This window comes from Saxophila tyrrhenica, assembly GCF_035928015.1.
Source record: "Saxophila tyrrhenica strain CCFEE 5935 chromosome Unknown scaffold_1, whole genome shotgun sequence".
In the NCBI taxonomy this organism is placed as follows: domain Eukaryota; kingdom Fungi; phylum Ascomycota; class Dothideomycetes; order Mycosphaerellales; family Extremaceae; genus Saxophila; species Saxophila tyrrhenica.
Window position 1 is genome coordinate 1,359,671 of NW_027041733.1, and position 26,678 is coordinate 1,386,348.

At 55.8% G+C, this 26,678-nt stretch overlaps 15 protein-coding genes across 15 annotated transcripts; 8 read left to right on the forward strand and 7 right to left on the reverse strand.

Moving 5' to 3' along the window:
- Window positions 1-100: 100 nt before the first annotated feature.
- On the forward strand, window positions 101-1,420 carry SPO7 (Nem1-Spo7 phosphatase regulatory subunit; the record flags this gene model as incomplete). The annotated part of the gene is made up of 1 exon (XM_064797869.1): window positions 101-1,420. The coding sequence occupies one exon, from the start codon at window positions 101-103 to the stop codon at window positions 1,418-1,420; it is 1,320 nt and encodes a 439-aa protein (XP_064664103.1).
- A 66-nt stretch (window positions 1,421-1,486) lies between these two features.
- LTR77_000605 (uncharacterized protein) lies at window positions 1,487-3,488 on the reverse strand (the record flags this gene model as incomplete). Its single annotated transcript, XM_064797870.1, has 5 exons — window positions 1,487-2,225; window positions 2,283-2,695; window positions 2,751-2,860; window positions 2,916-3,216; window positions 3,273-3,488. 5 exons carry the CDS (start codon window positions 3,486-3,488, stop codon window positions 1,487-1,489), a joined length of 1,779 nt encoding a protein of 592 aa, XP_064664104.1.
- An 837-nt stretch (window positions 3,489-4,325) lies between these two features.
- On the reverse strand, window positions 4,326-4,755 carry LTR77_000606 (uncharacterized protein; the record flags this gene model as incomplete). The annotated part of the gene is made up of 2 exons (XM_064797871.1): window positions 4,326-4,469; window positions 4,525-4,755. The coding sequence occupies 2 exons, from the start codon at window positions 4,753-4,755 to the stop codon at window positions 4,326-4,328; spliced, it is 375 nt and encodes a 124-aa protein (XP_064664105.1).
- A 1,455-nt stretch (window positions 4,756-6,210) lies between these two features.
- On the forward strand, window positions 6,211-6,474 carry LTR77_000607 (uncharacterized protein; the record flags this gene model as incomplete). Its single annotated transcript, XM_064797872.1, has 1 exon — window positions 6,211-6,474. The coding sequence occupies one exon, from the start codon at window positions 6,211-6,213 to the stop codon at window positions 6,472-6,474; it is 264 nt and encodes an 87-aa protein (XP_064664106.1).
- A 1,022-nt stretch (window positions 6,475-7,496) lies between these two features.
- LTR77_000608 (uncharacterized protein) lies at window positions 7,497-7,890 on the forward strand (the record flags this gene model as incomplete). Its single annotated transcript, XM_064797873.1, has 2 exons — window positions 7,497-7,765; window positions 7,821-7,890. The coding sequence occupies 2 exons, from the start codon at window positions 7,497-7,499 to the stop codon at window positions 7,888-7,890; spliced, it is 339 nt and encodes a 112-aa protein (XP_064664107.1).
- Window positions 7,891-8,182: 292 nt separating this feature from the next.
- GZF3 (GATA zinc finger protein 3) lies at window positions 8,183-9,397 on the forward strand (the record flags this gene model as incomplete). The annotated part of the gene is made up of 3 exons (XM_064797874.1): window positions 8,183-8,248; window positions 8,451-8,921; window positions 9,050-9,397. 3 exons carry the CDS (start codon window positions 8,183-8,185, stop codon window positions 9,395-9,397), a joined length of 885 nt encoding a protein of 294 aa, XP_064664108.1.
- A 372-nt stretch (window positions 9,398-9,769) lies between these two features.
- Window positions 9,770-10,461, forward strand: LTR77_000610 (uncharacterized protein; the record flags this gene model as incomplete). Its single annotated transcript, XM_064797875.1, has 2 exons — window positions 9,770-10,354; window positions 10,411-10,461. 2 exons carry the CDS (start codon window positions 9,770-9,772, stop codon window positions 10,459-10,461), a joined length of 636 nt encoding a protein of 211 aa, XP_064664109.1.
- Window positions 10,462-10,796: 335 nt separating this feature from the next.
- On the reverse strand, window positions 10,797-11,729 carry SUI2 (eukaryotic translation initiation factor 2 subunit alpha; the record flags this gene model as incomplete). The annotated part of the gene is made up of 1 exon (XM_064797876.1): window positions 10,797-11,729. One exon carries the CDS (start codon window positions 11,727-11,729, stop codon window positions 10,797-10,799), a length of 933 nt encoding a protein of 310 aa, XP_064664110.1.
- Window positions 11,730-12,879: 1,150 nt separating this feature from the next.
- On the reverse strand, window positions 12,880-13,794 carry LTR77_000612 (uncharacterized protein; the record flags this gene model as incomplete). Its single annotated transcript, XM_064797877.1, has 1 exon — window positions 12,880-13,794. One exon carries the CDS (start codon window positions 13,792-13,794, stop codon window positions 12,880-12,882), a length of 915 nt encoding a protein of 304 aa, XP_064664111.1.
- A 220-nt stretch (window positions 13,795-14,014) lies between these two features.
- Window positions 14,015-14,572, forward strand: SRB7 (RNA polymerase II mediator complex subunit; the record flags this gene model as incomplete). The annotated part of the gene is made up of 2 exons (XM_064797878.1): window positions 14,015-14,056; window positions 14,114-14,572. 2 exons carry the CDS (start codon window positions 14,015-14,017, stop codon window positions 14,570-14,572), a joined length of 501 nt encoding a protein of 166 aa, XP_064664112.1.
- A 104-nt stretch (window positions 14,573-14,676) lies between these two features.
- LTR77_000614 (uncharacterized protein) lies at window positions 14,677-15,775 on the forward strand (the record flags this gene model as incomplete). Its single annotated transcript, XM_064797879.1, has 2 exons — window positions 14,677-14,917; window positions 15,003-15,775. 2 exons carry the CDS (start codon window positions 14,677-14,679, stop codon window positions 15,773-15,775), a joined length of 1,014 nt encoding a protein of 337 aa, XP_064664113.1.
- Window positions 15,776-16,096: 321 nt separating this feature from the next.
- LTR77_000615 (uncharacterized protein) lies at window positions 16,097-20,020 on the reverse strand (the record flags this gene model as incomplete). The annotated part of the gene is made up of 1 exon (XM_064797880.1): window positions 16,097-20,020. The coding sequence occupies one exon, from the start codon at window positions 20,018-20,020 to the stop codon at window positions 16,097-16,099; it is 3,924 nt and encodes a 1,307-aa protein (XP_064664114.1).
- Window positions 20,021-20,988: 968 nt separating this feature from the next.
- On the forward strand, window positions 20,989-22,398 carry GYP8 (GTPase-activating protein gyp8; the record flags this gene model as incomplete). Its single annotated transcript, XM_064797881.1, has 4 exons — window positions 20,989-21,193; window positions 21,249-21,368; window positions 21,427-21,851; window positions 21,901-22,398. The coding sequence occupies 4 exons, from the start codon at window positions 20,989-20,991 to the stop codon at window positions 22,396-22,398; spliced, it is 1,248 nt and encodes a 415-aa protein (XP_064664115.1).
- A 179-nt stretch (window positions 22,399-22,577) lies between these two features.
- Window positions 22,578-23,670, reverse strand: LTR77_000617 (uncharacterized protein; the record flags this gene model as incomplete). Its single annotated transcript, XM_064797882.1, has 2 exons — window positions 22,578-23,411; window positions 23,470-23,670. The coding sequence occupies 2 exons, from the start codon at window positions 23,668-23,670 to the stop codon at window positions 22,578-22,580; spliced, it is 1,035 nt and encodes a 344-aa protein (XP_064664116.1).
- A 243-nt stretch (window positions 23,671-23,913) lies between these two features.
- On the reverse strand, window positions 23,914-26,370 carry LTR77_000618 (uncharacterized protein; the record flags this gene model as incomplete). The annotated part of the gene is made up of 1 exon (XM_064797883.1): window positions 23,914-26,370. One exon carries the CDS (start codon window positions 26,368-26,370, stop codon window positions 23,914-23,916), a length of 2,457 nt encoding a protein of 818 aa, XP_064664117.1.
- Between the last annotated feature and the right edge of the window lie 308 nt (window positions 26,371-26,678).

A 26,678-nucleotide genomic window follows, 5' to 3' on the forward strand; every position in this document is an offset into this window, starting at 1 on the left:
CGACGGCAGCTCATACTCCGTGCCACCAACCCCTCAACATGGCGCTACGATGACACGGAAAAGCTGTCGCTAAGTCATAACCGTCCGCACTCGGGCAGCAATGTCGGACTCCAAGCTAGACCAGATCGTCAAAGGCACCCCTCCCCCAAACGTCTCGCCAACCCAAGTCGCAGAGTCGGCCAAAGCAAACAGTCCGAGCGAGTCCGTCGTAGCACCTCACCTCCCCACTACCAGCGACCCGCGCGACAGCCTACCCTCCAGCCCGCCGCAGATCTACCTGAACCTCCTCATCCTCGAATCGTCCTTGCGCCTACAGTATCTCAGCTTGCGCGCAAGGCTCCGGCTACACCTCCTACTGCTTACAGGACTACTAGCATGGACACTCACGTTCACCTACCTTCTCTTCTTCCGCCCACGAGAGGATGGAAGCGGAGTCGGCGGGTCGGTCTACTGGGTCCTTGAGACAATTGAAAAGCTGGGCTGGTGTTCTGGCATAGTCACATTATGTCTCTTCTGGGGCACAGGCATGTACGAGCGCGGGGTTAGATGGCCGAGGAAATTTGTTGGCACAACGAACAGAGGTCTGCGAGGGTTCAATATGAAGGTCGTCGTGGTCAAGGGCAGTTTCTTGTCTGAGTTGCTGGGTTGGCTGGGGATGCTGGATCCGAGTGGCTGGTTCCAGGAGGAGAGGATCAACTTCCAGGTACTGCCGAAGGACATTGAGGCCGGCGGAGCGAAAGAGCACTGGAATCATCATGCTGCAAAACATGGACTTGTGGAAGAGGACATTGCGCCTTCTGGGGATGTCCTGAAGCTACTTCTACTCCCGAAGCCGTTCAGTCCGGACTTTCGAGAAGGCTGGGAGAATTACAGACTGGAGTATTGGGAGAAGGAGAATGCGAGGCGGGCAGAGCTTCGCAAATTGGTGAAGACTCGACTACGTGAGGTCGCGCGTCAAGAGGGCGGTTGGCTCTGGTGGACCGGCTGGCGAGGCTTTCAGAACTTCCGGCTGTATCGTGGCAAGACCAGAAGGCAGATCGATCTGGAAAAGCTCGCGCTGAAAGAGAAGCCTTCTGCCGAGAAAATCAAGGAAAGGCGCAGAAAGGAGGGCTTGCTTCGCAATGAATCACATTCTCGCTCATCATCGAGATCTACCACGCCTACTCCAGAGCCGGATGGACGAGTCCCGAGGCGCCCTGTGGAGGAGAGGGCACGGCGAGGCAGTAGCACGGGTGGTACAAGACGGCTGAAGAAGACGTCTGCTACTAGTCGGCTGTCGGCGACCGAGAGTATCCTGGGTGAAGACGCTTTGTCCCCGCTGTCGAAGCGGGCGAGTACAGTGGGCTCATCGTCTGACGACGACAACATTGTGGTGAAACGAGAAGAAAGTGCTGAGCCAAGGATAAAGCAGGAGCCATAGCACGACTATCTCAAGATATTTACCTTCTCCCAGGCATGAACGTCAGAACCATCCATCGTGTCGCGATCAAGCCTTCTCATCAAGCTTGTCTGGATTCAGCTTGGCGTGTAAGTCCTCCACGGGCGCCTCCACGATGTAATTCATGGTCTTGCTCAGATCGCCCATGAAGAAGCACGCAATGACTGCCACCGCACCAAAAGGAGCAGCAATCATGTACACGACTCGCAACGAGTCAGCAATGCCCTGCTTTGCGCCTCCTGCTGCCGCCGCGAGCACTGCTGGCGTGACGCCGGTGATAGCAGCAAGTGCACTCTCCTGCTTCTCCAAGAAAGCAGGGATGAACTCTGGTAATGCATCTGGCGATAGTCCGGCACCGACTGCAGCTGAAGCGACATGTGCGGGCACCAGAGTCGCAGCGCGGCTGGAGAACGAGGCGGCGTAGATGGCTGTAAAGACCGTCGCAGCTACAGCTCTTGCAGAAGTCGTCACCGCCGTCGCGGTAGCGATCAGATGGTGAGGTGCAGAGAGGTGCACGCCAGCGACGATGAGGACCAAAGGAGCGCCGAAACCGACTCCAGAAAAGCCTGACATGACCACTGCAATGGTCGACTGTCCTGGCTGGAGGGTTGCGAAGCCAATCGTGCCTGCTGTCAGGATCAGGAAGCCAACGCCCAGTGGCCCTCGGATGGATCTCAGCTTCGTGCTGGCGTAGCCGTAGATGCACGTCATCAGCCCAGCTGCAATCCAGTAGGGCTGGGCCCTTGCTACTAGGAGGAGCGGGTCTGCTTCATACAAGTTCTCTGTGCTGTGAGCCAGTACCATTAGCTCAATATCGGTGCTAATAGGCTCCTTTTGTGCTTACAGAACGGGATAAAATATCACATAGCTGAAGAGCAGTATGCCCTCGATGAAGATCAAGAAAACGCACAGCGTGAAGGTGCGACCCTGCGCCTTGCCGCCTTGGAACAGCTCGTGGTTGAGGATGCCGGTCTTTGTCCCCTTCCACTCATACAAGCCGAAGGCGACCAGAACGACTGCACCGACCACGAGTGGACCGAGAGTGTTTCCGCTCGCCCATGGGTACAGGCCACCTCCGAGATTGAGACCGGTCAGAAGAAGCGCCAGGCCTGTTGTGAGTAACGCAAAACCAATGAGGTCCAGCTTGCCAATCTTCTGCCAGAGACTCAGCTCGTCGAGGACTGTACGGCGTTTCGGGGGCTTGTAGCCGAATTGGATTCCGAGTGCAGTCGCGCCCCAGAGCGCGAATTGAATCCACTACCATGAGATCAGCATGGTTTCAACTAAGTTTTGCTTAGTTGGAGAAGCACACATAGAAGTTCCTCCAGCCATTGACGGGATCCCGGTGCACCAAACCTCCGATTGCCATCGGGCCGGAGATTGCGCCTAATGCTGCAGCAACATTGATGACCGCCTGCGCCACTACAACCTGTCAGAGTGTGTGTTCTTCCATGCGCGAAAGACTTCTGATACTTACTCGGTCTCCACCTCCGCGGCAAGATCTCACTCGGCACGCAATATGCAAGAGGCACAGCAGCAAATCCAAATCCAATCAGTGTCTGCGCTGCAATCAAACGACCGATGGACTGCGAGCCCGGTGCTATCGCTGAGCCTACGAACGACACCACACAAGACCCAACCAAGATGATCTTCCGGGCTTGGAAGGCGTCGGATGCAGACGATATGACTGGCCCAAGGACAGCTTGAACGAGGGACAGACTGTTGGGCACCCAAGTCTGGTAAGCTGAGCCCTTAAGGTCTTCGCCAATGTAGTTCAGCTGGCGCTCGTCGTCAATATACGAGCTTGTGACTGAGACATGCCGGGAGAACATACCACAGCAGGTGGTCCCTGCAAAGCCAACACCTGAACCAAATTGAGCAGCCACATCGAGAGCAACGCAACGTAAGTTCTCATGTGCAATTCTGGCTCCTCTTCCTCGTGCTCGTACGACAAGTTGCCCTTTGTATCAACTCCATGCTCGAAGTGCTCCGCGACGTGCGCTTCTTTCTCTGAGCGATCCGAAACACCAACAACTTGTTGTTCGGCCATGCGTTAAGTCCAGAGGGGAGAGATAGGGTTTGCAGTTTACGTTCCAGGCGAGGACGAGCAGCACTTGAAGGTCTTTCTCAGGCTCCGTTCGGCTCCTACACTTTCGCGTCCTCGCAAGGTAAATCAGCGAACCTCTTTAACCACAAATATTGAGGGTAGTGAAGTGTCGGCTCTGCGGGTCAAAGTGGGTGGCACGCTTTTGCGCTGACGAAGTCCAACATGGGAGAACGCGAAAAGGATACAGAAACCGACAAAGGCGGTCTCACCTCCTGCTCTTAACGAAGCTCGTTGATGTGCGACAGGATAGCGAGTCAGTCGAGCGCCACAACGAGGGGACAATCCTCACACCATCCCGATCTTCACCCGGTCGTTCGGTAAACTCTCCCCAGCTTTCCCCAGCATCTCCCCACGCTCCACACTCTTTTCCTCGAAAGTCGACACCGTCTCTTCGTCTTGGTATGTCAGCAAGTCTGTGCCCTTGGCTTTTACTAATGCATTGACGGCATTTGAAGACCGTGATACGCCCAAAAGATGCCGTGCCTACGCGACGTTCAAGTTCTCCTTGACCGCAACATGGCCGGGTGAAAGTTGAGTGAGGAGGGTGAAGACGCAAACGGGCTTGACAGGCCACCACGAGCAGGTATTGAACAGACGCTGACGGCCAACCGCTCTGGAGGTGCGGTACAAAGCTTGGAAGCACGATAAGATCTTGGAGGGTACTGGTACAGCTACCGGAACATCCAGGCTTCGACACGTACAAAGAGCGACTTCCATGACCTCCACCGCCTTCTCGGACGCCGACGACCACAGCGAGCGCCGCTTCCAGGCTCTCTATCCCTACTCCGACGTTGGAAGTGAGAGGCCGCAGATGTAGTAGAAGCTGCCAACGACATCCGAGCCCGCCGTGCTGTAACATTGTCCCGCATCGCTTGGGCCGGTAACTTGCAGCGTAACCATCGTTCCGCACGATGCGTCGCTGAACTGAAGACGCCGTCAGCATACCATCGTTCTCAAGACAGATGTCGACTATACTCACGCCGATCAAGTTGCAGCCACTGGCAACCTGCGTGCCCCCATTCTTGCCAAACCGCACCGCCTGGGCTGAGGTGGTGAACTTGTAGCATGTCGCGCCTGAGCTGCCATCTGGGATGGTTAGGCTGTTACGGACGGCTCCATTCGAGCAGTTGGCGCGAGTTTTGAAGTAATCGACTTCGACTGCGGAGACGGAGGCGGCCAGGGTGGCGAGGACGGCGGAGGAGAGCTTCATCTTGAAGGCGTATAAGGATACGGAATGTATTTGTGGTGGTTTGAGATGTTTTTGGCTTGATGAGTTATCAAAGGTGGAAAACCGTGTTGTGGAAGGATTGAGAGGAAGCAGAACGGCAGGGAATTATCAAGGACTTTATACCACCCTCGACCATCTTCTGGTCGTCACGTTCCGGTCAAGTCGTAAAGGCTCCGTGGCAGCAAGTTCGAATGCTCCTGCGTCTCCGTCATCTAGACCATGGCTAATGATGCTCAGCTCGTTCAGTTCACCCATTGGAGCACACTGTCGCCGCTGTGACGAGAGCGGTATGCACATGGCAGTCTCTTTGAAGCGATCATCATCCCAGACCCCAGACAACCACTTCCTTCGCGCCGGAAAGACTGGCCGAGGACTGGTATCCAGGCTTTGCACAGCTACCGCTCCACCCTCTCGAGCGTGTGCTCATGTGAGTCTGTGGATCAAGTTCCAGACTAAACGAACCCCATCTAAGTAACTGCGGCTGTCGAGAGCGAGAGCGAGATGGATGTCGTCGAGAAGGTGCTTCCTGAAAGATGATATAGCCTGTATTCGTACCGTTTCACTGGGCTGCGTGAAGGAAGTATTTCCTTGTGTGTTTTTGAACGCGGTAAGGCTTCTTCGGGCCGGCGGTGTATGGAATTGCGGGCCGAGTAGAGAGGATGTACCGTGGTAGCTTATTCTCTCGGCACTTCACCACCAGAAGAGACAACGATGTCAAGGAATGGGGACCGTCAACGTCGAAAGCCAGAAGACATGCGAGGGTGCATGATGAGAGATATAAGACTGGTATGAGCACCCGAAAAAGACCACACTCTTGGGCTTCTTTGGCCCGCCTTTGGCGTTCTGGCGTCAAGCCGACCATGGCAGAGCTTCTCTTGCGAAAATGTTATACTCTTCACCACGAGTCTTGATTTTCCAGCTCTCGTCCCCGCTGATGACGAAGGGCTCTGCTTTGCCATCCATTGCCGCTGGCAAAAATGCCCATCCGGTCTCCGGACTCCTCTAAGATGCCATCGTGGCAAGAATCGACGAATCTGCTCGACCGCCGCCAACAGAATGTACATCTGCAGAACACCACCGAAAGGTGTGCGACAAACCAATCGGCCAATTGTGGTATGCTGCAGTGCAGGAAGACCCACCAATCCGCAGCAGGACATGCAAAGCTATCGCCCAGAAGGGAAGGAAGCTTCAGAAGCTCAAGAGTTTTGATGCGCGTCCATCTGCTTTGGCTGCCACATCGTACGCAGAGCCCACGTCGGCTGAGGACCTCGACCTCGACCTCGTACTTGTCTAGGCAGACGGTAAGTGAAGTAGTGCGTTCTTTCGCATCGCCTCCTTCGCCAGAATCTCCATAAAGCAAAGAAGAAGACCAGCCATACCATTCATTCTCGGCAAGATACCAAGACAAGGCCCCCGAGCTAGGCAACAGAATTAAGCATGTCCTCCGATGGCACTCAAGGCTCCAAGGACAAGCACCTACCGTATGCCGTCGTTCCGCTGATCGCAATCCTCGGTGCCGCCGCTTTCACGATGCTATGCTATGTCTTTTACCGACACATGCACGGCGCTGGCGACGAGCTGAGAGAGATCTCGGATGAACAAGCGGTATACATGCGAGAGGTTCGACAGCGCAATAAGGACGACATCGAAGCTCTGACTGGGTATTATAAGAACCGGCGGGGTTCGGGACGGTACTGGTGAAGCTCGTCGCGATGCGCCGCGACTGGTTTCGACAGGGTCGAGGCTATGAGCCGGGCACACCTAAAGCGCGCGGCCACTCGTTTCAACGGCAAATCTGATGCCCAGGCTCTGTGCGCGAATGAAGAGCTCGAGAGATGCAGAAGAATGTCAGCCAGTCGAAGGGAACGAGTCAACATTGTGCAGAGCCAGCAGCGGTCGAACGATGCACCAGGTGGCCATTGTGAGATGGCCGAACGAGTACTGAAAGTGCAAAGCGTCTGCACAGGCTCGTGCTCCTCGAGGTATAGATATGGCTCCAGATCCAGACAGTAAGGCTCACTCGGTAGTGAAGGGTCGTTCGGATAAGGTGGGCGCAGGATGGTTGCCATCCGCTTCAAGGAGTCCGTCGTATGCAGCGTGCTTGGGACACTTACTGTTCCGCTCCGCTCCAAAGTGGAAAGGTCTTTGCACTCATCAGATAAATCGCTCGTGAAGTGTCAACAAAACCGAAAAGGACCAAAAAAGGTATCGATGGAACCAGCGCAGTTTTGGGAGTGGTGGCGGAAACCGATCTGTAGGAGCCTCGTTGAACTTGCAAAGCTCTATCACCGCTTTCGAACAGTCATTTCGCAACCGTACAAGTCTCCTTCGCCGAACTACATATAAAAGCTCGTCAGTCCATTCATCGTGCGGCGATTAGACTCGTGAGCAACGGTCAAGCAGCGAGAGACCCCTGATGATGGACGTGATGTGGCCCGAGCGGGATAAAACGGCTATCTAATCTCGAAAAAAGGGAACTGCTATTGGCATGCCATTCTGATTAAACTAAGGTATTCTTTGCCTCGACATGAAAACTGCGCCCTCGGTCTGAGATCATCTTAACCGCTTCTTGTCAACAGCGACGACCACCTGTGACTTATCTATCCAACCCGACAACCAAGACGTACAACAGCGCGTCCCAAACCGCGTCAAACTCTCCCCACCATCCAGTGTTCTCCCGGGCCATACCCCCATAGTACCCTGACAGAAGCCTGCTCGAAACCATGGACTACGCAGCCCGCGAACCACTGCAGTTCGAGCGACCACGATCGGCCTTCCGAGAGTTCATCCGAGACGACATTCACGAGCCCGAACACCCTCCTCCACCACCTTCCAGAACCTCCGGCGCGACGCAACGACCTGGCTCTTTCAGCTCCCAACCTACATTTTTGTCTACCACTTTTCAATCTTCGCAAGAGCTGCAGAACCCAGCGCTGTCAACGCTTGCAGCATTGGCAGCGAATGCGCAGGCGGCGCCTACAACCGAAGGAAGGTGAGTCTGCAACCTGAAGAACGCGTACGATGAGGTCGGCGAGAACACGTCCCAGAGCTGGCAGGATCTCCCAGGGAAACGCCAGGCTCAAGCCTTCATGTTCGTTGGAGCACTTGAAGCTTTGAGCCCTGATGAGTATCGCAAACAGTCTGCCGCTCAAGCGATGCGCCGTACGGCTACCCTTCGGTCTGCGTGGTACTCAGCTTGGAGATGCGTTCGCGTGCTTCTAGCACGGGTGATAGGCTGTAGCGCATCAATGTTGTCATCGAGCGAAGCGGCCAACTTCACGTTCGGCTTCACGACTTCACGCTGCCAAGCTGTCTGTTTTGCGCTAGCGGGCGAACCCGTCGGCTACATCTTTCTTGCAACTGCTAATTCCAAGGTATTTCTAGTCGGTCAACAACCCCAAGCGGCACCATGAATCAGCAGACACAGTATGCGCCAGCAGCGACCGCTGGTGGTACTCAAAGTGGCGCATCAATAGTAGGTCCCTCCATTCAGATTACCCAGCTCCGGAATCATGCCATATCGATATCTATCCGCTCGTTCTCACAGTCGGAAACCCATCCAAGTTGTCACGAACTCCTCGAAGTTAGCTTATTGCTATGCGTGAGGATTGCCACTGCACATCATGCCTTGTCGCTGAGCATCATACGGCGGCCGTTACTGACTGAGATTCCGCCAGCCTGTCTGCCAGAACTGCGGCACCTCCACCACCCCTCTGTGGCGACGAGACGAATCTGGCTCGGTATTATGCAATGCATGTGGACTCTTCCTCAAGTTGCATGGACGACCACGGCCCATCTCCCTCAAAACAGACGTCATCAAATCGCGCAACCGCGTGAAGACAGCAACGCCCAGGAAGCGAGATTCCACAGAAGGACAATATCAGCAACCCAATGGCTATCTACCGCATCCTGGAGCTCCTGACAACGGTCTGGATGTGTCTCAGCCGCACGCCCATCCTCAACAACAAGGCGGCGACTTTGGACGGGTACCCAGTCCTAACTCGATTTCTCGTACCAACACACCCGCCATTGCACCTCAACACATCTTCGACACCGTGTCTTTACCGTCAGACTCTTTCGCATCACCTTCACTGCCGGCCTTTGCCTTGAGACAACCGAGCCCTTCAGCCAGCTCTCCGAACGGTACCGTAAGTCAACCACTGGTGCGGCGAAGCCCCCTTCTCCGAGACAGCATGAAGCATCGTGAAGTCTCTTGAGATGCTCTTGGTCGCATGAAACCCTCGAGACAACGGCTAATTCTTCTATCAACCTCCAGGCACATCTTGAGCCACCGCAATCATTCGAGGGCCTCCAAGCACAAAACCAGCATCTCCGTACAAGGGTCAACGAGCTCGAAGTGATCCAAGACCTGTTTAGAGGTCGTGTCAACGAGCTTGAGTCGAGCGAGCGGACGGCCAGGGAGGCTGAGAGAACGAGGAAGGAAGAAGTCGAGCGGCTCAAGGCAGATCTGGACGCCTCGAATGCCAAAGCGACTGAATTGCAAAGACGACTAGATGAGCTCGAGGGTCAAGACTCCCCGCCGAGGAAGCGAGCGAGGGTAGAGGAGGAAGGCGAGCAACCACCCGAGCAGCAAAACCCGGGCTACCACGAATACAGCCATTGATGAAGTGCATCGGTCTGACGGACGATCAGTTGGCGCCAGAGGGAGGCTTCATGATTTTGTGCAACGCGATGATACCCATAAGCGCAGATACAACCACGTTCAAGACGTGCTGTCCATCAGTATGGAAAGTTGAGCATCTCTAAGGTCCATTCTGCTTTCAATGTGAAGGCAAGCACCTGCTCCAGCAAAAACAACCTCGGATCTACCCAGAGCTTCCCAATTCAGCCAATCACATGCTTCGGTAGATGGACAATGACTCTGTTCGCGACTGCCGGTCTCGCAACTCAATGGATAAGGTAACGATGCTGGCATTGTTCACCGACCACACCTTCTAATGCTCTTGTACATACACTTCTCTTGTATTATACCATCATGTCTGCCCCAGCCTCCCTCCTGACCATTCCCTGCGAGCTCCGTAACGCCATATACTACTACATTTTCACTCCACCCAACAATGGCGCCGACCAGACCTCTCCCCTTGAGAGTTCGACAGGCTCCAATGACCTCGCAACCGCCCTAGCCCTCCCCCAACCCTCCACACCCACTTCGACCACAAAGCCCGACCCCTACGACCCCCTCCGCCTCCTCCTAGCCTGCCGCCAAATCCACTCCGAAGCCCACCTCCTCGCTCTCGCGCACACCTCCTTCCACCTCCATGGCGAAACGCCCTATCCCTGCAACTTCTCCGCCCTCGCCTCTCCTCTACGAGAGAGCAAGCTCCGCGCCATCCGGCACCTTACCCTCGAAACCCGGATAGCCTCCCTCCGCGCCATGAACGAGACCTGGCTCGGCTTGCCATTCGGCAACCCCTGTCTCCACCTCGACACCTTGACAATCACACCCACGCGCGCAGACTGCTCGAGGAGCGCGTACGCGGAGGTAGCGGATCTAAGCCAATCGCACACCCTTGCCTACGTCTTCGCGGAGACGTTCAAGACGCTACGGAACGTGGGCATGGTGAGAGTGGAGAATAAAGGGTGTTTCAACGAGGTGGTGTGGCGGTTGGTGTACAGGTCAACGGTGTACAGGGTGTGGAGGTGGGGTGGTGGGAGGTGTGGGGTTAGATTTGAGTGCAGTGGGGATGAGGTTGGGGATGGGGAGGAGTGGTTTTGTGTGTGGTTGAATGAGGAGGAGGGGAGTGAGGTGGGGGATGAGGTTGCGAGGTTGGTTGGGGCGGGGGGAGGGATGCCGGGGGATGTTGGGGAGATAGGGATTTGACGGACATACACAAGGACGACGCGGTGTTTGGGTAGTTGGATGATGGTGTTTGCTTGTATACCCGTGGGCTTTGTTGGGCGAATAGTGCTCCTGTGATAATGCTCCTGCAATTCATGACTTCCTAGTCTCATGGACTTCCTCCGCCTGAACGCCAGACGCCCGGCAATGACCGTTCCGCCGCTTACTCCGCGGCCACAACGCCCTCATCACTCTCGCTCTCGTCCTCATCACCGCTGACCTCCTGGTTCTCCCTCTCCCGCTTATCCATCAGCGCCTGCAGCTCCGCATCATCATTCTCCGTCACCGCCTTCGGCGCCATCTTGATCGCACACAGCCCCCCCGCAGCCCTGATATTCGCATCCACCTCCTTGATGGCCTCGTTCAACACATCAATCCCAATCTGCTTGTCCAACGTCTGCGACGTCAACACGTACAGCGGAGGGCTAACCAGCCGCACCTTGACCTGCGCCTGCTCCGAGCTCTTCGCCTCCGCCGTCCGCAGCGCCTCCTTCACGGCATCAATCCCATCGTACCCGAAGCACGTCACCTCCACGTCCGCGCGCACCTTGGTCGGCTGCGGCGTGAGGCGCTTCGAGATGTAGCCAACCAGCTCGTCCTTGATCACAGAGCTCTTGAAGGTCACCTCATCCCATACATTCGGGTTCGTGATGCTGAGTTTGAACGCATCCACCGCATGTCCGTACTTCTTGTTCAACGGCCACGCAATATCCTGATACAGCTCCTCGAGCGGCGTGTTGGTCTTCTCCGCCACATGTCGCATAATGCTATGCACCATCTTGCTCTTATTGTACCTCTCCTCGCACTTCACAATATCCTCCGGGCTCACTCTGCGCTTCGAGAGATCGATGTACCCTTTCTCCTTGTCAACACGCAGCACGACCACGACCTCATTCCGCCCGACGCGGATGAGTTTTTGGATGGAGCGGATACGGCGACGGGAGAGTTCGGAGAGCAAGATCATGCCGTCGATGTTGTCGTATTCGAGCAGTTTGACGTAGGCGCCCATTTCGGCGATTTGCTTGACGTTGACCATGACGAAGGAGTCGATTTCGGGGTATTTCTCCTCGTAGAAGCGGCAGTTGGTGAGAGACATGGTGGGCGACTGTTGATGTGGTCGATGTGGTAGTTTGGTCGGCTTCGTTGCCTTTGTGAGCGATCGGGGAGGTTTTTGTATGCGGTCGTGAGGATGAGTCTTGCGTGTGAGTCGGACGAGGAGGGACAAATCTTCAAAATGCCCACCCCGCCATTGATGAGTCGCGACTTGGTTAGCTTCTAATCAATACATTCATTAGCCAGCTCTAGGCCCTATGACCTCAGTTCTGAGGCGACAGTTCTCAAGAACAAGAACAGATCGCAACGGCGCCTTGCACTTCAGCATTATTTCTGCACAACAAAGTAAGCGCGAAGATGGCCAACGAGCACCTGCCATGTGAGTTCATCATCAGTCCAACAACGCCGCCGCGAGCATCGATGCGCCTCAACATCCTACTACCAGAGAAAGATCGCTAATATGCCATGGCTACCAGATGCTGCTGATGCTGAGTCGTATGTCTAACTTCCATTCAGTACCCGCGACTGATATGACACGGCTACGACGTGTCATATGCTAACGTAGCATCAACGACAGACCTCTCAAACCAGCCGAACTCCAAGTCCTCCGCGCCCAGTACGAGAAAGAAGGCGAATACGTCTCCCTCCAGACCAAGTTCAACTACGCTTGGGTACGGCGCCTTCCTTCCCACCCTACTTACGCCTGTTCGTTGCTGACCATCCCGCCAGGGTCTCATAAAATCCACCTCGCGCTCCGACCAGCAAGAGGGCGTCCGCCTCCTCTCCGACATCTTCCGCGCCTCCCCCGACCGCCGCCGCGAATGCCTCTACTACCTCGCCCTCGGCAATTACAAGCTTGGAAACTACGCAGAGGCCCGGAGGTACAATGATCAGTTGTTGGAGTTTGAGGGCGGGAATCTGCAGGCGCAGAGTCTGAGGCAGTTGATTGACGACCGCGTGGCTAAGGAGGGCATGGTGGGCGTTGCAATTGTGGGTGGATTGGCGGCGGCTGCAGCAGTGGGGGTGGGGATGTTGATGAGAGGGGCGCAGCGGAAACGATGAAGAGAGGTGGGCAGCTGTTTGGTTGGATTGGAGTTGTGGATGATCAAGATACCTTAGCCTAAGATCATCTACTGTATTTGCAAGTTTTGGAGCATGCGCGAGCGGCAGGATCTGTGCGATCAGCCTCAAGATCAACCCGCTAATCTCACGGGCTCGCCCATCCACGTCAGCGCAATCGTATGCCGGCCCTCATCAGCATCAGCACCGCTGTGTCGCGCCGTCACACCCAAGCCTTCAAGTCCCGCCTCTGCAGCAGCTGCATTCCACAAGAACTGCTTCAGCCAGCCCTCAGCGGTGACCTGCAGCAAGGCCAAGGGCCACCGACTCCTCTGCAGAGCATCCCGCACCCCTTTAGTGGACGAGCCATGTGAGACAAGTAACGCCAGAACGTGCTGGCCCTTCCAACCCGCAGGCGCGCCCACGTAAGCTCCTTCTAGCTCACGCACCATCCGTGGCTCCGGTCGAGAAATCTTACACTGCCCGATCACTCTCAGCTCGAAAGGGGCGCTGGAGCTGAGAGTCTCCTTGGCTCGTCCAGATGATCTGTCTGGGCTGCTTGACGAAGGCAGCGCGAGGGCGCCCACAAGATCGATGCCGAGGTCATTGGAACCACCAGTTCGCTGTAGTTGGAAGCCGAAAGAGTGAAGCGCAGCGGCGACAGTGTATTCGTAGTGCGTCCCTCTGTAGGTGGTAGAATCGGGGTCCGCCCCGATGCTGCTGGTGTACTCCAGGAACGAGGCAAGGTCGCAGTGATGCAGGCTCCTTTGAACAATCAGGCCAGCTGGTATAGATGGTCCAGCTCGTTTCGCTTTGGCAGTCCGGGTTGATGCTTCTGAGGGAATTTCTCCTGGACTTTCGACGTTCTTCCTAGGCCGTCCACGCTTTCGCTTTGGTGATGTTGCTTCACTGCCATGATCGTCTTTCGCGCTTGAGCTCCACCGGGCTCCATTCGATCGCACTTCATCCTGCGCAACAGATGGTAATACTCGCGATCGGGAGTATCGAGTCCCTCGCCATGGCGTGCTTTTCACTAAGCAACGGAGCATGTGTTGCATTCATCGCGTGATGAGATTGAAGTCGCAGTGAGAGAGATCGCGCAAGTCGTTGGTGGCTCTAGGAAGGGGCAAGTGAAGGCGAAGTCGGCTCGCTCCGGCGCAGGAACGCCCCACATTAACATTCACTTGCTTCACGTGCTTCGTCTATCTCCATCTCTCCTCGACATCCCAGATCCTTCTTGCGAACACAGTACTGTCCTCGAAGACGAAGATGGCGGACAAGCTCACGCAGCTCCAGGACTGCCTGGACGATGTAAGCCGCTGACCCTTAAGTATCGCTGTCCGCACGTTCAACTGATATCTGGCCTAGCTTCTCACACAAATGTACGCGTCCATCTCGTACATCCGCCAGCGCCACCCATATGGAGAAATACCAGGCCAGCCATCTCAAGCACCGAAAGCGCCTGAGCCAACTACCAACGGAGCCGGATCTACAGAACAGACTAACGGGACTGTCACAACGACTTCACAACCTCAGCAACCAGCTCCAGGCCGTGAAGGAACACCCCCACCGGAAGAGCCTCAAGCATTCAATGCAGCACTTCATGAATTGGCTCGAGACCTCGTCATCAAGGAGCAGCAGATTGAGTATCTGATCAACAGCCTACCCGGTCTGGGGAGCAGTGAGGCGGACCAGGAGAAGCGCATGCGGGAGCTTCAGGTCGAGCTGAGGGAAGTAGAGGCGGAGCGAGCGAAAGCTGAGGTCGAGAAGGAGGCGCTGGTGGAGGGTCTTGGGAAGATGATTGTGGGTATAAAGAGAGTCCCGTGACCTGATGCCGTGAGGTTGAGCTTGAGCTGCCTGCCACATTGATGTGATTTCTAATCGCCACGATCGTTATCTCCACATGGATCGAGGGCAAGGGTTCGATCGAGATGGCCATGGGCGATGTGAGGTTGGGGGAGGTTGCCTGCCATTGCATCTGCGTGGTATATGGTGAACGGTCTGTGGAACCCAACGTCAATATCACTTCCAACCCTCACTCAAGACTTCGCACAACCTCGTATCGACACCTTCCGACACACAACACGACTCTATACGATAGCAAGACTCAACGAGATACATCACAGCGGCCTTCGCGGCCGCTGTCCATACTCTTTCCACGACGACCGACGAGTACGTACTATGACCCAGCAAAAGTCACAGCCGACTTCCCAGATAATCATATGCAAGCAGGCTAACCCCACTTACATCCAGACAGCAAAGATGTGCGGCTGCCTCACCGCCGTCTCCAAGCTCTGGCGTGGCGAACCCGACCCACCGCGGCCAAGCCCACGCTGGACGACCGCCGACTTGACTCCAGGCAAGCTCTACAACTCAATGCATTACAAGAGCAAAGCTACGGCCAGGGTATCGCACATCAACATCAGCATTCACGGAACGGCATGGAGCAAACCAGCTCAAGCCGTCTTGAGGTACCCGCTCATCAAAGTAAGTCCAATCGTTCGCGTGAAAGAAGCAGGCAAGGCAGCAGGCAGGGCAGCAAGCAGAGCGATGGATCAGTTGACGGGTATGGTGGCTGACGACGAGAGCGATGACGGCTGGGAAAGTCAGCGCTTGCTGCCACCAGAAGGCGTGGCGACGACGCGCTGGAAGGGCAAAGGAAAGGCTCACTGGGTCCTGGGACCGACCGAGGCTCAGATTGGGCATGAGGGTATCAGTGAGAATTCTGATGATATCCCGATCGGCTTGAAGGCCAAAGCGAAGGTTCACTGGCTCCTAGAGGCAAACGAGGATGGGAAAGGGTATGGAAGTATCAGTGACGGGTCTGGTGAGATTCCAATCGGCTTCTTTCCTCCGATACCGAGCGATTGGACGGCGGCTGCTGTGAGAGGAAGGAATGAAGATGTGGAGGATCTAAGCATCGGCGAGGCGGGCGGCGAGACGTACTATGGGCTGAGCAATAGTGGTGGACGGTTCGTAACGCGGCCGAACCTTGCGGCGGCTACGCCGAGGTCGTTGCTTGGACTTTGAGCTGGCGGAGGTCAATCCAGGTGCCGGAGGGGGGGTTGGCGAATGGGGTATTTGGAGGATATTACTGAGCAGCACGAGACGCAAGCAGACAGAGGGATCAGCACAGAGCAGCATTCCACGCAGGAGACATGAGAAATGATTGCATGAAGCCACCGAAAGACTACTCCACCGCCAGCTTGAGAGGAGCGTACGCTCTCTCCCGTCTCAAAAGGATTGTCCTGTTTGCCCGATTCCTCCGCAAAGAAATGCCACGTTACCTACCACCCAATCCTCAAACGCCATCAAACACTCGCCATCATGTATCACTGCCATCATAGATCATCATAAGCAGCACCCGAGTACCCTCTCCAAGACCTCCACAACCTCCCGCACAGCTCTAACCTCCTCATCTAAATGCCTCCGCACCCACTCCCCAGCCCTATCATCCCCTCCAGCAATCTCCTTAAGCACAGCCTCCAACCTCTCCCTCGCAGCCGCAGCCCCACCCTCCATCAACCGCGCAAGCACATCTCCATCTACATGCCCATCGCTCGCCCTCGGCTTCCCGGTCCGCATCACCACTTCCTCCCTCTCCCCACCTGCCAAACCAACAGGCATCACCCGCTCGTCCCTCGCAAACGACCTTTCGCTGACGCTGTACTCAGGCGTCTGCCACGAATGCGGCGAAAGCTCTTCGCTCCATTCACACAGGCGCTGGAGCCAGCTCAATCGGCGCCAGAGCTTCTTATCGAGCAGCGTGACGCCGATGAGGGAGCCGTCTGGTGCGCAGCCGAGGATGTTATCGACGAGGACGCCGAAGGGCGGGGAGGGTTTCCAGCGGGGGCGGATGTTGCATTGGCGGAGGCGGGTGAGGGAGCGTGGGAGTTGGGCTTCGAAGAGGAGGGTGGAGGAGAGGGAGTTTGTGGCGATTGGGTGGGTGAGGGCGGTGATCTGGCCGTGTTTGGATGTTGTGAGGGTTGTTGTGGGCGTGTTGTCTGAGGGAGAGGGTAGGACGAGATGGCTGAGTAGTTGCTCGGCTCGTGGACCAGCGGATCTGAGTCGGAGCGTGCATGGATAGTCGCTTCCATTGGACCGGTAGATGATTTCGAGACAGACAAGTGAGTCGTCGCTGGTGGAGACGTAGATCTTCCGTGCTGATGCAGTGATATAGACTCCTGCGCTGGCGAGGTCGAAGGGCTTGCAGAGCTGCTCCCACCTCTTCTCCTCCTCGGCGAAGCCAAAGACAACAACCGTCTTGCCAGTACAAGCCACGAACACCAAATCATCAAGCAGCGCCATCGCGTAGACAGGAGCTTCGAAGCTGATACTGCGACCCTCCTTGACATCCTTGACTTCCCAGCCCTTGTTGATAGGCTGTAGAAAAGTGATGCGACCTCTGATGGAGCCGCTCGACTTGGTGTAGCTGCCTCCCACGAGGATGAAAGAGTACGTCTTGTCGTCTGCTTGCTTGAACGACCACTCTAACAGCGCATACACGCGTTCGCCAGGCTGCATTTCGTGCGTATAGGTAGGTGTGTTGTTGCGTGTTGGGACGAAGTCGACCACCGGGTATATTTGCCTTCGTTCTTCCGGCTTGCCGTGTGGTAGAGAAGATGGGAATGATCTGACTTCATACTTCAACGAGGCGCACACGAGACAGCGTTGTTGCTCTGCGTAGATCAGCCGACTTGGAGTGCCACTGACCGGTATCTGTCTGGGGACAGTCGTGACGTTCCGCTCAAGCGCTGCAGCGAAGAACTCATCGCCGGACAGCACCACAAAAGAGTCGGCCAGGCTTGGTGATGAGCTCGGGGAGGACAGCAGATTTGCTGGTGGCATGAGCGTACACGCTGCTGTCGGGCCTTGTGCCAGCTCTGGTCGCTGCTTGTCTGACAACCAGATGTTCTGGATCTGTAATGGCGAAGTCGTTCCGCCATCCCAGGTCAGGAGACATGTGTCTAGGCCGCTGATTGCGTACGCATCGGAGTGCGTGTAAGCTGGCTGCACCAGCTTTACCTTGCTCTGGCTGAAGCTGATCATTCGGCCGTCATCGAGGTATTCGTTGGTGCTCAAGTCAGTCGCACGGGTGTATATTCTTCCATCGCGTAGACCGCACGCAATCAATGCTTTCGAGCTGGTCGGTGCTTGCGATGCAGCAGGGTGCAGAACGACAATGCTGTCGCAAGTGGCCTCCGCAGGACCGGGAATGCTGTGCCAACCGACCTCTTGTATGGACCCATCCTCCGCCACGGCAAATGTGCCAAGCTTGCTATCGGCCGTTGTGACATATACCGATCGCTGCGATATGGCCACAGCAAGAGGCTCGCTCGCCAGCTCACATTGACCTGTCTCTCTTATCTGCTGTCTGCCGGAAGCAGCGGGATCAATAGTGCAGCAGAGCAATCTGCAGCTTTGCTCGGTTCTGCCTGATCTCTCCGCCACCACCATGAACGATAGTAAGGGCTCGACTGCAGCTGCGAGATTAGCGCCATCGCCCTCGCAATCAATCCTTGCGCAGTCTTCAAAGTTGACCGGCATGCCCGCAGTGACACAAATGCTTCGCTCCGTAACTTGTACAATCTTTCCATCCAGTGTGAAGGCTGCAGTGAGTGTCCGGTGAGCAGAGTCCATTGCGATCTCCGTGTCTTCAATCTCGGTGATCTCGTCTTCGCTTGCATCAATGGACATTTCGAGCAAGCGAGTGCCCATAGGGCTAGATAGTACAAGCATTATATGACCCGACGCGGTCAAAGGTATCGCCCAGACATCGGAGACACTTCGTAGGAGGTCTATATCGAAGCATATTGACACAGGAGCTTCCAGTCCACGCCGCAGCTCTGTGATAGCCCCGTATGGCTGCCGGCATGACGTTACGAAAATGCCGTCTCGTGACCGCAATGATTTTCCCGGCAGAGTTGTCGTGACCATATCAGTCACAGAACCCCAGTTCGGTACTGTCTCAATCAGCTCCATAGGCATCTTATCCGGTCTGCTCATTTGGGTGCGCTTGAAGGGCGTGAACCGCGTTCCGATGGACTTTATCTGACCGCCGCTCATATCGCCAGCCGCTGCTAAGATGTCTGGTCCTCCGGGATGACCAAGAGACGCAAAGGCTGAGCCAACGTGACAGTCAAGGTCGCCTGCATGACAATGGTCGACGAAGCTGGACGTAGTAATGTGGAAGAGGAAGACACCGCCGTCTTCGCGGATGAGGTAAAGGAAGTCCGTATCATCTCGAGCCTCGGAGCCTCGTACAGGTCGACACCAGTTGGCCCACATCGGCTTTCTTGGTGAAGCGCCGGGAAATACCGGCTCGCCAGCAGTGTAGTGGATGACGCTCGACACCGCTGCGCCGGAAAGTATATGTCTCCAGTGCATTATCTCATCCCCGTTGATCAAGAGGAATGCAGCATTGCGTAGCGGCACCAGCAGGCTCGGTACACAGCTGGTGGTTTCGAGAAGTTGGCCACGGTGTACCGTCGCGTGGTGAAGGTCAGACTCGAAATACCACTCGATCCAGAGCGCCCTCGTCCTTCGTTGATCTGCTACGATCAGCAGAAGCAGGATCTGATCTTCGTTATGCGATCCGTTGTCGTCCAAAGGCGGGAAGAGAAAGTCGATATGCTGTATGACCCCGTCAACCTGGAGCGGCCGCTGAGCAGACACTGGACACCAGTTCTGGTCCGCTGTCTGCATTTCGTGTTGGATGCGTTCCTTCGGCTTCGCTGAGTAGATGACAACCTCGCGTTCGTTGGCTGCTACAGCTAGCGCTCGAGAATAGGGGTCGACTGCAAGGTGTTCTCCGGGCTGGTAGAGAGTACGATCGAACGTGGGCGTGGGACAAGCCTGCTGCACGAAGCACCATGTTCCAGAGCTAGCTTCAACCATATGGATGAACAGCAGATTGTTGGAATCTGTAGTCAGGACGATGCACTGCGGCGGTACTTCTGTCGTATTGGAACTCTGACCCTCCAGCTTGACAGGGAAATCGTCGTCGTCCGTCGGCGGAACATTGCTGAAAGTCTTGGCTGCTCTGATCCGGGTGTCGAAATCTGTCTTCGTTGCCACGTATTCGAGGTGGTCATCCTCATCTTTGACTCGTTTGACCTGAACGTAGTCTTCTCCAACGAAGACGACATCATTGTAGTATCTCCGGCGAATCCGAGCGTGAAGTATCCACCGGACCACGGGGCTTTGAGCGACTGTCCTCGTCAAGACGCCGACCATTCTGCTGCTTGCTTCGTCCCGCGAGGGTGTCGCCGCCATCTTCGAACGTTTCCAGGGATGGAGATGGTGAAGCTGATCAACCGCATTGGTGCCTGTTCACGGACGTGCGGACTCGCACAGCTGCTCTTCAGCAAGAGCAATCTTCAGCCTCGACAGCTGGAACTCGCTGGGTCAGCTGTCTTGCTTTCAACTGTTTCATCTGTCAGGCGTAAACAAGGCATTTGCGGGCGTTCCTTGGAAGCATACCAAGCCCGGCATGGGCGGGCGAGAGAGGAGGGATGAGCTCTGATCGCACTTCGCTACTGCGTATGCATGGCCCGTCGAGGCCGCCCTTGAAACTGTGCGGCGGCCGCCAAAGGATGTGACACGACCTGCTGCCTTGCATCTCAGCATCTGATCCGCGTCCATATTCGTCATTGAAATAGTGGGAAAACAGCGTGGTGATTGGCTTGAAGGGTGTGAGAGGTCGACATGGGATACAAGAGAAAGATACTGATCTTACCGACGCAGGTGGCTCTCGCTACCAGAATTGCGACCTGTCAGATCAGCGTTCGAATCTCGGAACAGGCGTGCAGAAGCTCACATTGCTTGCTAGACGAGCCAGGACCTTGGGGTGGCAGGGGTTGATGCAACCACACCCGTCCCCCAACCCGCCAGGGCGGATACAGGCCGTGTGCTATAGGTCCGTTGGTGTCCTTCCGTCCAGATGGGGCATAATTTTTTCTCCGCTGACCAGTAGATAGGGTTCGTCGTGATCGATTTCCAAATAATGGCACCCGACTGTTCGTCACGTAGAAGGGCAAGGTTGGGTCATCAGGCGAAGAAGCTTTCCAGGGAGGTGGGTGGACAGGCGAGCGAGCCGCTAGCGTCAGCTGCGTCTGCAGGTATGTCCTACTTGCGCCTCCCAGAACAGTACGCCGCGCGCACAACGACCGAGATGCTGTCCAATTCTCGTTGCGGATGCAGTCCAGGATGAATATTCTTCGCCAGTCGTACGCCGCTGCCCAATGGAGTCCCACCAACCCACTGCAGAGCCTCGGTTGAGCAGGCAGGATGCTGGCAGTAATGACGCCGCACAGAGAGACTTCGATACACGCAGTCGTAAACTTCACAGTCTGAATGTGGCCTGCAGCAACGGCGACGTTGCGGCTCTCCGTGAGCTTGCAGCGTCTAAAGGGGGGTTGTTGGACGATGAAGTACGCCGCATAGCCTGTGAGTACGCCGCATCCCGCGCAACCTGACAACCATTATGCCTAACACCGCTCAGGGCCACTGCTTCTAGGCTGCGAGAAGGGCGTGGGATGGGAGGGCGCAGACCCACCACCTCACCGGGATGAAGAACAGGTGCAACTCGACGTCGACCGCTCTTTCGTCTACTACCCGCAGGGTTCGTGCCCAAGTCCATACCTTCGGACGAGGACCATGCCAGTACTGATACGCCGCAGGTGAATCAGACGAGAAGCGAGATGCCCGGAAACAAGAACTCTCCAAACTCATTCTCATCGTCCTGCGCCGCTACCCAATGCTCCACTACTTCCAAGGCTACCACGACATCGTCCAAGTCTTCCTACTCGTGTTGGGCGGCGACGCAGCTGTCAACGCAGTCTCTCGCTTATCCCTGCTCAGGATCCGCGACTTCATGCTTCCTACTATGTCTGGTACAGAACCTCACCTGCGACTACTGCCGGCAGTTCTATATGCGGCAGATCCAGCTCTAGCTTCACATTTATCCCAGACGCAACCATTCTTCGCTTTGCCTGCTACCCTGACGTTGTATGCTCACGAGATCGAGGAGTATGGCCAGATCGCAAGGCTATTTGACTTTCTGCTGGCGAGTGAGGCGGTCGTATCGATATACCTGTTCGCGGTGGTAGGTCTGTTGCGCCGACGGTACAATCAACCGCTAACAGCGTGCGCAGGTAGTCATTTCTCGGAAAGAGCAGCTGCTGGAGATCGAAGCCGACGAGCCGGAAATGCTTCATTCCGTCCTCTCCAAGCTACCTAAACCGCTCGATCTGGACAGTCTCATCCAGCAGACCGCAGAGCTTTTCCATCAACATCCGCCTGAGAAGCTACCAGGTCGGGCATGGTGGCATATCTCATCCAATAGTGTCCTGAAGACTACGAGACCCAACCACGACCCCAAGAAGCAAACATTAGCCGACGGCCAGCGCTACTTTTGGAAAGAAGCAGCAGAGATAAGGCGGCGCGATGCCCTGATGCGGACGCAACAGCAGGCTCAGCTGTTCCTTCGGCGCTACAGGCGGCCGGTCACGCTGACAGGGTCGGCGGTTCTGTTTGCCCTGATTGCAATTCTGTTGCGAAGCGAGCATGCGCCCTGGGTTCCTGCGTTGGGCTCGGTGTTCAATGGGCTGCAACGGACATTCTACCAAGTATGGCGGCAGTTCTCGACTTGACCAACAGACCACATCTATTCATAGATGCCATTGCATATTCCTTGTCCCAACAGAAACGGGAGAACAAGAGGCCAAGCGTCTCCTTGGAAGGTCTCGTGGCTAGTATGGGCTGGTTGGTGCTGGTAAGAATGAGCCACCTTACCCTCGAAAAAGTTGTTGAAAGGCAATTCTACGTCCATCTACTGCCCCCCCCTCTTCAACTGCTCCCTCCCAGCCTGAAGCGCCCTCCTCGTCGCATCCCGCTTCATCTCCACCTCCTCCGGGAAATCTTCCCTCCAATCCTCCCTCCCGCCAAGCAACCTATACACCACCCTCGAGTCCAAATCCCTACACCGCTCATCCACACTAGCATCTTCATAAACCTTCAACCCCGCCCCTCCCAGCGCCAACTCCGCCCCGACCCTCTTCGCCGTATCCACCGCGAGCGCATAATCCTTCTTCATCAACTGCACCCTAAACCCGCCCTTGTAACCCTTCGACGCCGGAGCCTCCGGACAGAGACCAGGGACCGGGTTCCAGTCGTCCAGGATCGCGGACTGCGCGGTCGAGGTGTGGAAGATGTTTGCTAGCACGCGGGGGTCCATGCCGCTGCGGATGCCGATGTTGAGGGCTTCGCTCGTGGCGATGGCGATGGAGCCGGAGCAGTAGTTGTTGCAGAGCTTTGCCGTCAGGCCTAGACTAGCTCCGCCGCAGGGGAAGATGTTGCCGCCCATTAACCCGAGTAGGTTTAAGAGGAGCTGGACATTGGGGTCGTCGTTCTTGCAGCCGACCATGAATGTTAGTGTGGCCTTTTCAGCGCCAATAACGCCTCCGGATACTGGTGCATCGTAGAAGGTGGCTTTAGGGTGTTTCTCAGAGCAAGCGTCGCGCACGGCGAGGGAGGTGCCAGTGTCGATTGTCGAGCAGTCGATTAGGATCTTGGAGCCTAGGTCGCTGGCCAGGACGCCCGCGTCTGGGGTGAGGTAGACGGAGCGGACGTGGCTACCTTCTGGGACCATGGAGAGTATCACAGTCTGGAAGATAAGTCAGCCAAGGTCATTTGATGTAAGGGGACATATAAGCATGCCATACGGACTTATCTGCAACGTCTTTCGAGTTTGCGCATGCTTCGACTCGGCCGTTGCTTTCTGATACTAGTTGTTTTACTGCGTCGTCGACCACATCGAAGACGTATAGTTTCGTATCTTGTTTAGTCTTCTTGAGGAGGTTGCGAGCCATTGGGAGGCCCATTACACCCAAGCCGATCCATCCTACGGTGTTTGGTAGCTCCATCGTGACGAATCTATCAATTCCAATGCTGCGAATGTAACTTGAGAGAAATAAAAGTATGGCAGTATATTACCTTACTGTCAAACAATAAACACCGGCAGATAGCCCTCGCCATCTACTGTGTCGATGCGGAGATCGAGTGCCGTGGGTACGATGACTCGTGGGTGTGGAGATGACTTCAATGGCGCCGGTGTCGGCAAAGTACAGATGTTCGAACATCGTGACGGCTATATATGATTTCCATCTTCAGCCTGGCTCCTCCTCCATCGCATCGTCACTCTCACTCGAAGTATCCTTCTCAGTCAGACTGCCCTTTGTGCCCCTCGGCGTCTCGACTGCCCTAACCACCGCTTCGCCTTCTTCCGGACTCAGCACCCCATCCAAAATCTGATGCGCAGCCTCCACGCTCTCCTCATCGAGACCCTCTTCGAACACCAACCGATCGCTGAAGGCGATGCGGGTCATGGAGATGAGGAACTTGTGCCAACCGCCTTTGAAGACCGCGAGTTTCTGCTGGAGGTTGATAACTTCTGAGTGGGCGCGGAGTAAGTGGTAGATCAGCCGGACGGTCGCGTTGATCGTTTGCGCTACTAAAGTGTGCACTGGTGGGTCTTTGTTCTGGACTGGTAGTCCTATCGTCGGCTGGGTGGTGTAGAGTCGGCAAACCTGAGCATCCAGGAAGCGGATGAGTCGTCCAATCGCTGTCCGATACTGCGCCAACTGCAAACCGCCGTGATCGTATTGACACAGGCCCTTCAGCACTGCTAGGACTTCTAGTCTGTAGGTGAGGATCTCCCGATCTGTGTACGCAGGCTCATCACTGGGTGCTTGAGGCACTTCAAAAAGCATGCTCGTAAGTCGCTCGATCGTAGATTTCTCCTGCTGTACTTGCTTCTGGGCTCCCTCCTCGCCATGCGGATCGGCAATGCATCCGAATGAGCCAGGTAGGCAAGACGCCTTCAATATGTGCAAAGCGGTCGTGATCTGTGAAAGAGGCTGCGCTCTGTTCAGCACGAGCAGCATCGACTTGAAATCAACGGTCCGCCAAAAGAGCTGGGTGTTGTCGGCGGACAGCGTGGCAGCGTCGCACATCTCTTGGAGAAACTCGAGGAGCTCGTCCACGTCGATATATGGCGCAATGTTGCTCTGCGTATGTGCATACTCAGCGCTCGAGGTAAAAGCTGGATAGGTCGAGGCCTGGAAGACCGCATCGGTCATCAAATTGAGAGTCCTCACGCAGATTGGCATCGCCTCCTCGATGAGCTGGCATTTGGTGTCTGCGAGTTCGCCACGCAGAGCAAACCGTATCATGTCCAGCAGCAGGTAGATAGCCTTGTAGTATTCCTCTTCGAGGCAACGCCGCCAAAGCCTGAGCATGATGCGCGAGAGTTTCAGCGGGAGGTTCTCTTCGCTGAGGGTCGCTGGCGCTGTCAGAGAGGCCAAGAGCATGGAAGACAGCGACTCCTTGCCATTCGAAGGCAGAGCATGTCTGCTCAAAGCCTCCACGCTGCGTTGGTGCCCCTCATAAGGACGGTGGTTGAGCGTCCGCTGCATGAAAGCATATCTGGCACGGCTCTCGTCCACCTTGACCTCGACAACAGTCGGCTGCTGCTCGGTACTCTCGCGTCTCGGAGGCTGCGTAAAAGATAATGGTGCCACGGGGCTGTCTTGCGCTGGCCGTTTTCTCTTCGCACCTACTTTCGGTGTCTGATCACGAGACCTGTCTTTGCTTTTGCTCGGGCTGATCACATGTACTTCATCATCAGCAAAGCCATCGCCTAGTGCTGATCTGCTCGCCTTCCTCGGCGTTCCGGCAGCGGCCGGTGCAGTGCGTGTCTTTCCTGGACCCGTCAACCGCTTTGCTCTCTCACTCTCCTGTGCCAAGTCATGCTGCAAGAACCTGTTGTCAGTCTCCATCTTCTCGCGCTCCTTCCTATTGGCCTCCAGGTTGGCTTTATGCTTAGCCGACTCATCAGAATGCAGCTTTTGCATGACCGAGATCCTTCGCTCGTACTCCTTGGTTGCCTTCTCCTGGTTCGATCGTACAATGGCGATCTCACCCAGCTTTGCTTGGACAGCTCGCTGAGCTGCTTCCTCAGAGGCTCGCAGCCGTTCCCTCTCGCCCTCCAGCTCCGCAATGCGTGCCTGCAAACCACACACGTCGGCGCCATCGTCCGGCTTCGGCTGCAGATGCGGCGCATGCGTCCAAGGACCAGGCTGAGGAGCACCAAGCTCTGCGTCCGCCGCAGCAAAAGCGGCCTCGGTCTCAGGATCCAGAGGTGGCTTCGAGTCGTACCGACTGTGGCGTTCGGGAACAGGTGCTGGAGTCGCTGTTCTTGCTCGGGTAGGAAGAGCAGTAGATTGCATATCTACATGCGTGAAAGACTCGTCCAGATCAATGACATCCTCATCATCGAATCCATAGTCAGAAGATGGCGGGTCAGGGGCACTGGCAGGTGGTTGACTTCGGACTGGCTGTTGAACAGGTCTTCGAGGCTGCGGTGGCCGCCATCCGTTCTTGTGAAAGTTGCCATTACGGCTCAGACCCGTTGCTCCATACGTCTGAATGCCATTTCTTTGAGGTGCCTTGGGACTATTTGGCCTCGCTCCTTGGGTGGACGTGAATGCAATTTGCTCGAGCTGTTGTAGCGCGTTGTCCGGAATGGCGTCCAGACCGTCGTCATCGAAGTCGTCGTCGTCCATTACATGTCCTAGCAGTCTCCATCTGCCAATGTCATCTCATCATTCTTCGTGTTTTTATGTCTTCAACAGGAGTTCATGTTGTTGATTCATCCGAAGGCCGCTAGGTGCACGGTCCAGGCTCCCGGCGGAAGGTCGGGACAAACGCGAAATTCACATGATCGTGGCTTCGCTTTCGTCACACTGCAGAAGCTGGCTCTAACTTCCACACAGCAACCTGGACGTCCTGCTACAGCGCTTCACTTTGCGCTCCAACAGACCGTCTATTACAAACACGGCGCGGGCGATGCTTGCGATACAGAACGCTGCTC